At 31.4% G+C, this 12,256-nt stretch overlaps 4 protein-coding genes across 4 annotated transcripts; 2 read left to right on the top strand and 2 right to left on the bottom strand.

Annotated features, from left to right (window-relative positions):
• Tsp_07798 (ectonucleoside triphosphate diphosphohydrolase 8) lies at positions 1-5,477 on the top strand. Its single transcript, XM_003381220.1, has 12 exons — positions 1-91; positions 2,800-2,924; positions 2,975-3,089; positions 3,222-3,372; positions 3,435-3,594; positions 3,684-3,767; positions 3,842-3,976; positions 4,048-4,161; positions 4,212-4,346; positions 4,406-4,654; positions 4,735-4,863; positions 5,424-5,477. The coding sequence occupies exons 1-12, from the start codon at positions 1-3 to the stop codon at positions 5,475-5,477; spliced, it is 1,542 nt and encodes a 513-aa protein (XP_003381268.1).
• A 40-nt stretch (positions 5,478-5,517) lies between these two features.
• Positions 5,518-7,473, bottom strand: Tsp_07799 (conserved hypothetical protein). The gene is made up of 5 exons (XM_003381219.1): positions 7,436-7,473; positions 6,419-6,570; positions 5,981-6,104; positions 5,802-5,915; positions 5,518-5,770 (listed from the first exon to the last, which is right to left on the bottom strand). The coding sequence occupies exons 1-5, from the start codon at positions 7,471-7,473 to the stop codon at positions 5,518-5,520; spliced, it is 681 nt and encodes a 226-aa protein (XP_003381267.1).
• Positions 7,474-8,223: 750 nt separating this feature from the next.
• Tsp_07800 (conserved domain protein) lies at positions 8,224-8,676 on the bottom strand. Its single transcript, XM_003381218.1, has one exon. It carries the CDS (start codon positions 8,674-8,676, stop codon positions 8,224-8,226), a length of 453 nt encoding a protein of 150 aa, XP_003381266.1.
• Positions 8,677-10,770: 2,094 nt separating this feature from the next.
• Tsp_07801 (RNA-binding protein Pno1) lies at positions 10,771-12,222 on the top strand. The gene is made up of 4 exons (XM_003381217.1): positions 10,771-10,877; positions 10,910-11,195; positions 11,513-12,095; positions 12,155-12,222. Exons 1-4 carry the CDS (start codon positions 10,771-10,773, stop codon positions 12,220-12,222), a joined length of 1,044 nt encoding a protein of 347 aa, XP_003381265.1.
• The last annotated feature ends 34 nt before the right edge of the window (positions 12,223-12,256 follow it).

The following is a 12,256-nucleotide window of genomic DNA, read 5'->3' as shown; positions in this document are numbered from 1 at the left end:
ATGACTACAAACGCTTCGGCATATTTTAAGCGTTCACCCGGCCTCGACGACATATCCCGTATACAAATATCTTCTGTTGCCAATAAAAGTGGTGAGTGGTAATTTAAATTTAAAAAAGAGCAGAATTTTAAATAACTGAATTAATTGCAATCAGTAATGATAATAATTGTTTTGTTTTTCTTTTTAATTAAAATATTCATGTCAAGGTTTTCTTTTTATATTAAAATTTTTTTTTCTAATTTATTTGGAAGCTGTTTGATTGATCAGTCAGTCAGTCCCTCTTCTCAACTTTATTTTTTCAATAATGACAATGATGCTTTTTGAAAAGTGAACTCGTTTTCTTTACCAAATTTATCATAACCTACATTTTCTGTTGTCTTCTACATACATGCTTATATGTACAGCATTATTATTATTACAATTCATTGACATTACCTTATAATACAATTTATAAATGACTCATTGTAATGATAATGGCATTTGATTGGTGAAATTGTTTATTATAAGTTTGTCATTTCATTTTTATCTGTTTATTTGTGGTGAGTAATAGTTGAAATAATTTATCCTTTTTCTCTCTCCCTGTCTCCTTTTTTCATATTACTGATGAGCAACATTTTATGATTGTTATAATTATGAGCGTTCTGTTTGATCAGAAACGGTCATCGTAATGAACAAACAAAGCGGAATAATCATTTCTGTATCTAATTATTTGATAATGCTAATTTTCCACGATGCTAATTTCAATTCGATTATTATCAATCATTTTAAAAGTGTATATTTTTTTATTGTGAAGTTCTTTGCAAATCCAAACACGCATGTATAGAGTTATGATTTGTTTGTGGTTAATTTTGTGTGAATTTTTGTTTATCAATTTTTGATTTTTTTCAATTTTACATTTCAATCGAGAAAAACATAGCAATGATATTTTGTGTAAGCTTTTGGTTCACGTGGATGTGCGGTTGTGAAATTTGTGAAAATTGCACATCTGGCATGAACAGTTAGTTCAACATTGATAATTTCAGTTTTGCTATTGTATTAGAATAATTTGAATGATGAACAATAAATAATGCAAACATAATCAAATAAAGCATTGTTTGTAATCATGCGAGTTGTTAAATGAATTGAAAAAAATTTTTTTCTTCAAAAATCAAAAATCATTTTTAGCTTTAATAATTGTTTTCGTTGGATCATTAAATTTTTGCGCAGTCTATTTGTTCTCGTTTATTTGACATTTGCCGAACGGTAAGTTTAACGCTATTAGCGGATTATTAAGTCAAAATTATTTGCAACACCGTAACAACTGGTTATTCACGTTTGCAAGCTTTTCCACTGCGCAGGCTAGTTTCATTTAGCTGGGAAAATATTTGACAAAAAAGTGTTTTTATTAAAAATTCATAATTTCCCACTGTTGTTGCTTTATTAAAATTTAAATACTGTTACATCTTTCATCCTTCATTTAATGTGACAAAATTGTTTGATGTGCAATTCATGTTAATGATTAGAACATTTGATTATTCTTTTCAATTAGATATGACAGCTTAAATCATTTTGTCAATTTCAATAATCATCAAGTCGATTTGTTCTTTTTTTTTCCTCCTTTGATTTTATTGATTTATTTCATTCAGCTTAAAATAAATTATTTTGTAATTTTTATTGTATAATTTATACAAATTGAAACAATTAGAGTTTTTTCCTCCTTTTTTGACTTATCTATATGTTAATTTTTTATAAAATTGTTTTTTCTCCAATTTTTGATAAATTATTTATTTGATATATATTGGTTTTTGTATTTTAAGCGCTTAATTGCTCAAACTTGAATTGATCATAAATATTTATTATTATTTGCATATGTATTAATTAAAAAATAAATAAAAATTGTACAATTTGTTGTCACTTTGTAATTCGTCTTTGTTGTAATATGGTTTGACTGGTCCGTTTGAACTGGTTAGCAAGAAGCAATTATCATTCACGGTTGAGGTTGTGCTTAAAATGAATTTTCTTACAACCCGGTTGTAGAAGATTAAAACCAGAAATTATTTATTGGCATTGGATTTTCAATGAGAACAGTTGACTATTATTGTTGTCAAATTAAATTGTCCAATAACTTTCAAGTGGAATAAGCGATATGGTTTATTAAGAAAATAAAAACTATTATTATTATTATTATTATTCATAATTTGTACGTCAAGTTTTGTTAAATTGAACATTGTTCCCCATTGATGATGTTGACTTTGGTGAATGAGTTGCACTTCGACATTCAGAAAGTCATATTCAGCATTTAGCCTACTGGTTTCAACAACAGTCACTGCCTTTTAGCGTGTGAAAAATGTTGTTAGCTGATTGATTGATTGGAAATATTCACTTTTATTTTTCTCCTGTATTTTTTCCAGCTTTAATAAAAGTAAAACAGTTCAATTTTGCCAGTGGACAATAATCAACAATCGTATAACAGTTGTTTGATTTTGGGAAAAATGATCCCGCATGATTGGTATATAAAATTATGATTTATTATTGTCATAGCTAGCCAATTTTCCAGTTTTGTGAAACATTTAAAATAAGCTTACACGCTTTATACCTGCTACTCATTAAAAGCATTGCCGATTAATAAGCTATGTCTTTTGTTCACCAATTCAATGTCAATGAAAAAGTCAAATCTATGGTATTGCAGGGTAAGGCGTACCGATTATTATTATTCAATTGATCACTTTTAAACTTTTTTCCTTAAAAAACATCTATTACATGCATATACAAGCAATTATAAGAGTGGCACAATGTATATTATTCATAATTTTTTCATAGGTGAAGATAGCAGTCGCAGTCGTAATAGTTGGTGGTGGCTTGGTTCTGTGGCACTGCTGATCAGTTTGGTCGGACTGACTGCTGTATCTGTACTGTTCGCATTATCTGGCGATCTTCCAGACGAAGTGCGTTCAATTATTAATTTTTTCCCCGTCTATTTCATGTTTTTTTATAGTTTGGTATCATAATTGATGCCGGCTCTAGTCATTCTGGTTTATACATATACACATGGAATGGGAGAAAAAATAAAACTGGCGTCATAAAACAGTACGCACCGTCTTGCTCAACAGGTAAATTGTGTGTTGTATTAATGAAGAAAAAATTATTTCAATCTATAATTACTTTATTTGATCTGCTTACTTTATAATTATTATGTTCAACAGGGTCAACGTTTGATTGCATATTTCTATTTTGTTTTATAGAAGATGGAATATCTTCGTTTACTGACAATCCTACAGATGCAGGCAATTCTTTGATATTTTGCCTCAACAATGCATCCGCTACTGTACCTTCCAAGCGACATTCTGCGACAGCGATGTATTTAGCAGCCACGGCTGGCATGCGTATTCTCGAGTAATTTATATATTTGTTGTTGTTGTTGTTGTGCATAAAGTTTCATATCATTGTTTTTTCAGAATTCGTGATCCTTTGAGCAGCTGTAAAATAATAAATGCTGTCAGCAATACAATGCATTCGTATAATTTTCTTTTCAAAAATGCCAGTATCATAAGTGGTATTGATGAAGGTATTTACGGTTGGATAACGTTGAACTTTCTCAGTCATCGTTTAATGAACGTAAATACTATTAATATTTTTATTTTTTTATCATTTAATTGTTTCCAAAGCTATGGTTTCTTCTGTTTAATTGATTTGATTTGATTCAGAGTGCCTCAAAATTAAATGACATTCGACCATTGACAATTGGAGCTATGGATTTGGGCGGTGCGTCAACGCAGATCATATTTGAAGTATATATATTGCATTGAAATTGTTCAAATTTTGATAGTATTTTATTTATTTATTTATTTATGCACACTTTAAGATAAATAGCAGTGAATTTACCGAACGTAATTACTCGTTGAAGTTGTTTGGTGAAACGTACAATCTGTTTGTTGACAGTTACTTGTGCTGTGGTGTGAACGAAGTACAACGAATTATTCAAGCTCAAATTGTTGCAGTAAATTGTTGTTGCTATTTATTTATTTATTTATTTAAATCTGTTTCGCATAAATTAACTCATCCCAACAGGAGGACACGGCAAATCAACAGCCGCTACATCCCTGTTTGCCACTCAATTACACCCTGAACGTGACGAGTGAACAAATTTTTTTGATGCCGTGTTCACTTAACCAAAAACCAAATGTTTGTTTGTTTATTTGTGTTGTTTTTATATTCAGCTGTTGAATATTTAGAATGTTTTGCCGAATTATGTATTTCGTGGTTCTTCTGATCCGCACTCTTGTTTGAAGAAAATCCGTTACATGCTCGACACTTCGGCTTGTTCAGTTAAAAAAGCGAAAATTCCAAAACCACGAGGAAAATTCATGGTGAATTTGATTAATTGCATTGCACGGCAAATAAGGACAATTTATTATCATTTTATTAGGCATTTTCTGGCATGTATTGGACTGCCAAATTTTTCAACTGTACATCCGGTTGTAGTTATAACAAATTTTTTGAAAATGTGCAAAATTATTGTGAAAAATCTTGGTCATCCATCGAAGCGGCCGCGTATCCGTACAAAAAAACTTTCCTGTCCACCTATTGTTTCACTGGTCTCTATTCGTTGACGTTGTTCAAAGATGCTTATCATTTTTCTGATGCTCAAATTCAAGAAATTGAATTTGTTAACGAAGTGAGTGAAAATTTTCATCAATCGTGATTATTCATTAATTAATTGTTCGAGTGGTTTTGTTTCTAATGCAAATTTTGTAGATTGATTCGACTGAAATTGGCTGGACATTGGGATTCATGCTGAACGCCACAAACCAACTTCCCGAAGAACAGCCCATAGAACACATTGGTCTGATTGAGTTTTCATTAATCACGACAATTTGTTGCATAGTTTTTATTGTTGGTTGTGTTTTTATTATTTTTGCATTGTATCGAAAATTCCACTGAAGTATTTATTATTCTTGTTATTATTTTTGAAAATTTGAAATTATGCCATTATGCTTAATGTTTGAAAATTGAACGCTGATGATGGTTTTTTCAAGAGGATGGAATGAAACTATTCTGTGCTTTTTTTGAGAGCTGGGGAGGGGGATAATTACTGTTACTATTGCTGTTCTTGTTATTATTATTATTACTGTTGTTGTTGTTGTTGTTTTTACTATGAGCCTGAGTTTGATAGATTTTGACACGTTGAAATGATTCGAAAATTCCAATCAGAAGAGCCAGAGTTCATCCCAAAAATGGAAACCAAATCACAGCTAATACTTTAAAATGAACATTGAAAATTTTATGCATACTTGATTTTCAAGTCTTCATTTCATCATGCAGTTAAAAATATATAAATATATATTGGAATAAATAAATAAATATATATATATGTTTTATATTATTTTTTAAAATTTAATTTAATATTCACTTGGAGCAATTGAAATAAATTTAAATATCTTCAGGTGCGGAAAATGGTTTCTTCAACTTTTCTTCCATGGTCACAATGTTCAAAGTGAAACAATTCTCAAACACAAAATTGTGCATGTTGTCAGCTTTTCAGCTTCTGATGTTGTTTTCAGCGGATTTTGTCTTGAAAGCGCACTTCAACTTTTCACCGGCTGAGATTGTTTTGGTCGAAACGAAAACTACAACACGAATCACGTTGTTCTGCTTATTTCGGTTGCTGCAGTTGAAATAGCGAAGAATAGGCAAAAATTTCCTCAATCCACCTTCCAAGTTGTTCAATTCCAAATCCAATTCTTTCGCTTGTACATTTATACCATTGCAATCTACAAGCAGAGTTGCCGTGCTTGTTCAATGCTAAATTTAAATAAATATACCCTTTACCGTATTCCACATATTGTCCAACAGCTAGTGGATTCACCGGAGATGAGGACATCCAAGTCATGTCGTTGTAAAACGAATCCGAATGTCTATCTCTGTATGTGCAAGATCTTCAAAAAGAGTAAATGAAAACCGCAATAAATTCCCACTCATGTTTCTGTGTATATTTTTTTACTTGTAAATGAGTCTGGCGACACCTGTATCATTTGCGTCGACCAACGTTCCATCTTGACACATGTATACGTATTTTTTGTTGCAACTTGTGCATAATCTTGTTTGTTGTGGACTGTATACAGTACCTATTATTCAATTGATAAATATTGTAAATTCATAAATTTTCACATTAAACTCATTTTGAATTTTGTTGAGAACTTTTTTTTCATGCATGACATAATAATACAATTCATGACATGATTGTTTTGGAAAATTCACAAAATGAACAACAATTTTTACATTCTTGTTTGTACCAGTCATGTCCTCAACAATTATTTCCCTAATGAAACAACACAAATAAATATTTGTGTTTAAAAAAACATAATATTTGGTTAATAATTCATTTTTTAATGAATACAATGTCGAGTAAACGTACAATGTGCAAATAAATCTTACTTACCAGGATAAATGCAAACTATTTGATTGGGATAAATTTTGCCTTTGTTCACAAACACACTTTCATTGCACTTTTTAATGCTGAATCCAAATGCTTCGTAAATTGCTTCTTCAGCAGCTTGTTGAAGTTTATCAGTGCCGAATGTTTCGAATTTGCTTAAAATACACAATTTCTCTTTGTTTTTTTTATTCTCAAAAGCATCATAAAAATATATATCAAACAAATGAATGAATTTTTCCATCATAACAAAATAATAATAATGAATAATGATTAATCGAGAATATGAAAATTGATTTAACACCATCTGAATTTAGAAGAAGAAAAAACTGAAGGGTTAAATGTTTCAGTAAAAATTTATCGAGCATGATTTAAATTGATCGATAAAGATTGATGGCTCTCGTTCTCAGTGATGCGTTTCAAATCAACCACTCATTTGGTTATTCATTACAAAAAGAATAAATCAATGTCCACTCGACTTCTTCAAGTGTCAACTTGGATTGACGAGTTTTGATTATTCAGTTGAAAATTAAAAGTGAAAATTGTAGCAGCCTGTTGTTCAACGTGAAGCTGTTTAAATTTAAACGACAAGAAAAAAATCATTCAGCAAAGAAGATTACGCAAATTTTGTTTTTCTCTAATGACAAACGAGAAGAAAGGTGTTTCCAAAATAAAAAATACGATCGATGGTCATAAATTTTTATACAGTTTCTACTGAAAATACTTTCACGCTTTTTACTTTTCTCCATTATTTATATAATACTGTATTTACTGTAATTATATAATATAATACAGTTTCATCTATACTGTAATGTTAAATTTGAAAAATTTACTGTAGAATACTTATACAAAAGTTGAACAGTTGAAATTGGATGTATAGATGTATATTCAATGACAACCGTATATATATATATTTTTTTTTAGATTAAAATGTTCATTTTATCAGTTTCTTTTCAATTATAATGTTCATTTTGAATAAATTATTGAATTTCCGCAACTGTTATAAAAGTATTTCCGAATAACGTGCATTCAGTAATTTCATGCAGCGGATGCGTTGACATGGAAAATTTCACATTTCAAATATCTGCAAAATTTGCTCATCAATTCCATGCTGAAATAGTAGATTTGTTTTGCTTATGCAAACAGACGTAACATGTGTTTGTCAATCAAAAATTTTTGCACTCGGTAAAATGCAGGGCAATTTTTTTCAAAAAAAAAGTTAATTTAAAATTGGAATTAACGATCGGTTTTTTTTCTTTTGAATATAAATAAATACTCTGACTTTGCCATCTGGCAACATTTTTGTTAAAAAATTGAAGTGGACCAATTCAAATGAAAACCAACCCATTTGAAATATTCATTTGAAAAGTTTGTGAATTTATAAAACTTATTATTCCATCATGATTTGGATGAATGCAGAAATGTGAAAAAATATCTAAAAATTATTTTTAACAATGCTGAGCTTATTAATGGAAAATGCTAGTCTTCCTGCTGTCAGATTTGTATTCCTAAATTACCTGGCTGTCATGTTAGTACCGATTGAAGAGATTGGAATTCTTTTATTGATTTCACACGTTTTTATTTTATAACAAGCTCAGTTTACGCAATAATTTACAACATGGAAGATTATGCTTTGTTGTCGTTCATTTACAATTCTATTATTTAGTTAATTTAACTAAACCAACAATTCGACACTGATACAACTTCATCTGGTGTAAAATTGATCCCAAGTACGACTATTCTACATAATTGTGTTGAACAAGAAATACATTTACTGCATCATTCAACAATTAATAACTTGCTTGCTTGCTTTATAATGGAAAATCAAAATTCAATTTACATACATACTCGGTAATTTTGTTCTGAAGCAAATGGAAAAGCGTCAAAATTCGGTCAACAAATGTTGAATCGTCAACTTTGGCTTGAATCTGCGATTCTTGGATCACGTTGCAATTAGCCAAATCTTCAACCGACGCTTTATCATCGCCAGCTTTTCCATTGGCATTCCATCGTCTCGTTGTTGCTATTGGAGTAGTATCGTTATCGTTTAGCTGCTTTCGCTTCGGCTTTGCCGACCATAAGCAACGTCCGAAGGGCAGAGTTTGTCGAAGCAGTTCCATCCGTTGGATGGTCATCTCGTTGAGCCGGCTTACAAGTCGGCTTCGTCTCAAAGCAATTGCTTCTACTGTTGCATGCAAGATACGTTGAAGCAAATAGATGGCGCTCAAATCATCATCGGCTGTACGTAGTAGTATGCTGACCATCGATTGCTGCTGCTGCTGCTGTTGCTCAATGATTGAAATAGAAAAAAAAGCCCATTAAATCGTCACAAAGTAGTGTTGATGAAAGCTAACGGATCAAATAAAATCTCTAAGTAAATTTTAAATTGTTTATTTAAAATCAAGTTAAATTACCTAGTGTACGCGTTTGAGTTTCATTTCATAAATGTACACCATTATTGAATCAATTTTCTGCTACTGCTCAATATGGTTTTTATTAAAGCATGAATTTTGCAAACTTTAACAACAATTGACTATTAAATAACATTTAATCCATCATTATGGTGCAATATGGAAAAGATAATACTACAAAAAGCACAATATTTAATGAAGATGAGAAAGACTAAATAATGTAAAATATTTTAACCTATAATAATTTCCATATACAAATTAAAAGTTATGATGCTATATAAACTGAAATTTTAATTATAAACTTTAAATAATGACTTCATTTATCATCTTTAACCTTGATTATCTGCTTCTTTGTTCATACTGTATGATAGTTGTTTGATGTGAATTGTCTGTCTGGTGAGTTGATTATTATGATTTGATAAGAATTGTTTGAAGCTTAATGCTTGATAATTTTATGTGAATTAAATTTATTAATCTTTGCCAAGTAGCTGAAAGATGGAACAAACATATGCCCTACGCTGACATTGTGTCATTTCGTTTAATAGTAATATAAGTTATTTATGTCAGAGTATTTAAATAAAATGATCAAATTTAATTAAACAAAAAATACTTTTATTTTTTTATGTTGTGCCGAACAATTTTTTTAAATTCAGCCTGTAATTTTACTGTGATGTTATTTTTGTTTTTAATTTTGTGTGTGGCACATTTGTGTGATACTGTTTTTACTGTATTTTCTCTTATCTTATATTTTTTATTCTATTGTATTATCATAATTTTATTGTAATCGATGATTTTAGGATTTTTGAAAAGATATTATACGAATTGAAATTAGAAGATTCTAAGTGAAATTTGCGTGGCTTTGTGTAATTTCGTACAGGTGCCATTGCATACAGGTCTCGTCAATTGGGCAAGTGTTGAAAAGTGGACAAGCAGGCGACACAGTATGAAGGACGTTTTGCAGAGGTTGAGGTTTTGATTGTTTTGGTAATTTAATATATTTGTTTGTTTGTTTAGCTGAGGAAAGCGTTGAAAGTTTTCGAAACAGTCATGGTTATTCCAATCCAGTTCGGAACATGAACCGCAAAATGTTTCCAATCCAGAAGTGAATTCTCTTCCCCTGGAATTAGTTTAAAGTTATTAAAAAATTTTATTTTCAGACTTAAAAATTACGATTGCTTATTCTGGAAAAAGAGAAACGACACGAGATATTGTCAAAGAAATTTGAAACTTTGCGAAAAGAAACAGAAACATTACGTCGACAATTGTTTGAAATTCAGGTAACACAGCGCGTGAAACATTTTTCTCCTTTATTATTAAATTGTGATTTTTGATCTGTTTATTGTGATGCTGTTTAGCATTTAAATTGTAAATAAATTTCTGTTTTACTGGGGCATAATTTTGATTTTACTTTTATATTCGATCATTTAGAAATAGTGCGTTTTTTTGTTGTTAATCAATTTTAAATTGTATTTTAATGAATGGTCATTTTAAAGGATTGAAACGAATTTAAGATGTAAGTTTGAGATTGTAAGGATGCATTTTGAATAATTGTTTACTTTTAGCAGTTTTTAGTTTGAGCAGGAATGAGGAATGTTATCCTCGTATAGCTACTCATGAGAAGAAAATTGCCGAACTGACCACAGTGCTTGGCGCTTTTCAAATTCAAATTTGATCAAAAAGCAGTTGGAAGAGGAACGGAGAAGGAAGTTGCGAAGAAAAAGAAGATTCAGTTTCTGAAACTGAAAACTATGGAAGATTACCAATTCCAAGGTTAGAATATATATGTGTGTTTGTGTGTTTGGTTTTTAATTTTTAAAATATAATTACAGCGTGAAAGTGAATGCCCAGATGAAAAGTTGAATGAAGATTCGAAAGATCAGTTGAAGTTGAAAGGGTATGAAATTTTGATGCGTGAAATGGAAAAAATTTCTGCATCATAGCGGAAGAATGACAGACGCAGTTTTGAGAACGGTTGCAAATGATGGAAATGGAATTGGAAAAGCAACGTATACGTTCATTAGAAAGAATTACAACACCATTATAACAAGTCAGTGGTGAATGAAAATCCAACCACCTAACCGAGTAGTGAATGCTCTACCGTGGATCATATTGGTCGATTGAGCAATGGCAGAGAAGCTTCTTATCCAACGTTGCACTGTTTGGAAAAATTGTCTAGAAAAGAGCATGAATTGGTCACGTTACGGAAAGAAAGAAAGCGATTGGCACTTTACAGTCGAAACTTGGAACGAAATTTTGCCTTCCGAGAGTGGCATTTTAAGAATACAATATCTGAATTAGAGTCCAAGATGAAAACACTTGAGGAAAAGTTGGGTCGATCTTCACAGATTGTCAATTATGAATATTTCAAAAATGTATAATCATTCAAGTCATTGGTACGAAAAATCAACGCAATCGTATGTATGCACATGTTTAAAGCGATCAGTGTCTTGTTGATGTGCGCTGAAGAGGAGACCCACTTGCTCAACAAAATGGTGTAATTTTTTTCTGTTTGCTTCTTCTGCTTAATGCTTCAAACAATCATTTGGCAATATGAATAACTTCATGAAACGTGTTAAATATGGATATAATAAAAAGGAAGAGCAAATAACGATTGTGCATTGGTTTTAAGATAAAATTCAGATCGATGTTTGATCGAAATTATATATTACTTTGAATGAATTGTTTTCAGCTGTTTTTATTTGTTTTTTTAAAAGTAGATATGGAACCGATGGAAGAAGTGACCAGTGGAAATAGAGAGAAAAGGAAGAAGAAGCGTTTGAACAAGAAGCTCAAGACGGACGAGTATCGCCGAGTTTCTGTTCCGGCGCATCGTTTCAATCCGTTGAAGGAAAACTGGCCGAAAATCTACACGCCCATAGTGGAGCATTTGAAATTGCAGATCCGCTTCAACATCCGCAAGCGGGATGTGGAAATTCGACGCAGTCCTGAAACCGAGGATTTGAATAATTTGCAAAAGGCTGCCGACTTTGTCAAAGCGTTCGTGCTGGGATTCGGCGTCGAAGACGCCCTGGCGTTGGTTCGTTTGGACGATCTGTTCGTCGAGTCGTTCGAAATCAACGACGTCAAGCCGTTGAAAGGGGACCATTTGTCCAGGGCTATTGGTCGCCTTGTTGGCAAGGATGGTCGAACCAAGTTCACCATTGAGAACGTGACCAAAACTCGGATTGTCGTTGCCGACAGTAAAATTCACATCCTCGGTTCTTATCAGAATATACGATTCGCACGCAACGCGATTTGTAGTTTAATTTTAGGTTTGTTGTATTTAAAATTTCCTTTTTTTTGCTGCTTTTTTAAATTGGAACTTTTTAAGGCAGACCTCCGTCAAAAGTATACGGTTCTTTGCGATCTATTGCTTCTCGAAGTTTGGAACGTTTCTGATTGTTGATTCCGTCGCTACAGTTTGTTTTTTACA

The sequence above is a fragment of the Trichinella spiralis genome (assembly GCF_000181795.1).
Source record: "Trichinella spiralis strain ISS 195 chromosome Unknown Scfld2, whole genome shotgun sequence".
NCBI classification, from domain to species: domain Eukaryota; kingdom Metazoa; phylum Nematoda; class Enoplea; order Trichinellida; family Trichinellidae; genus Trichinella; species Trichinella spiralis.
Note: the sequence above shows the minus strand (reverse complement) of the source record. Positions and strands in the feature narration are given on the sequence as shown.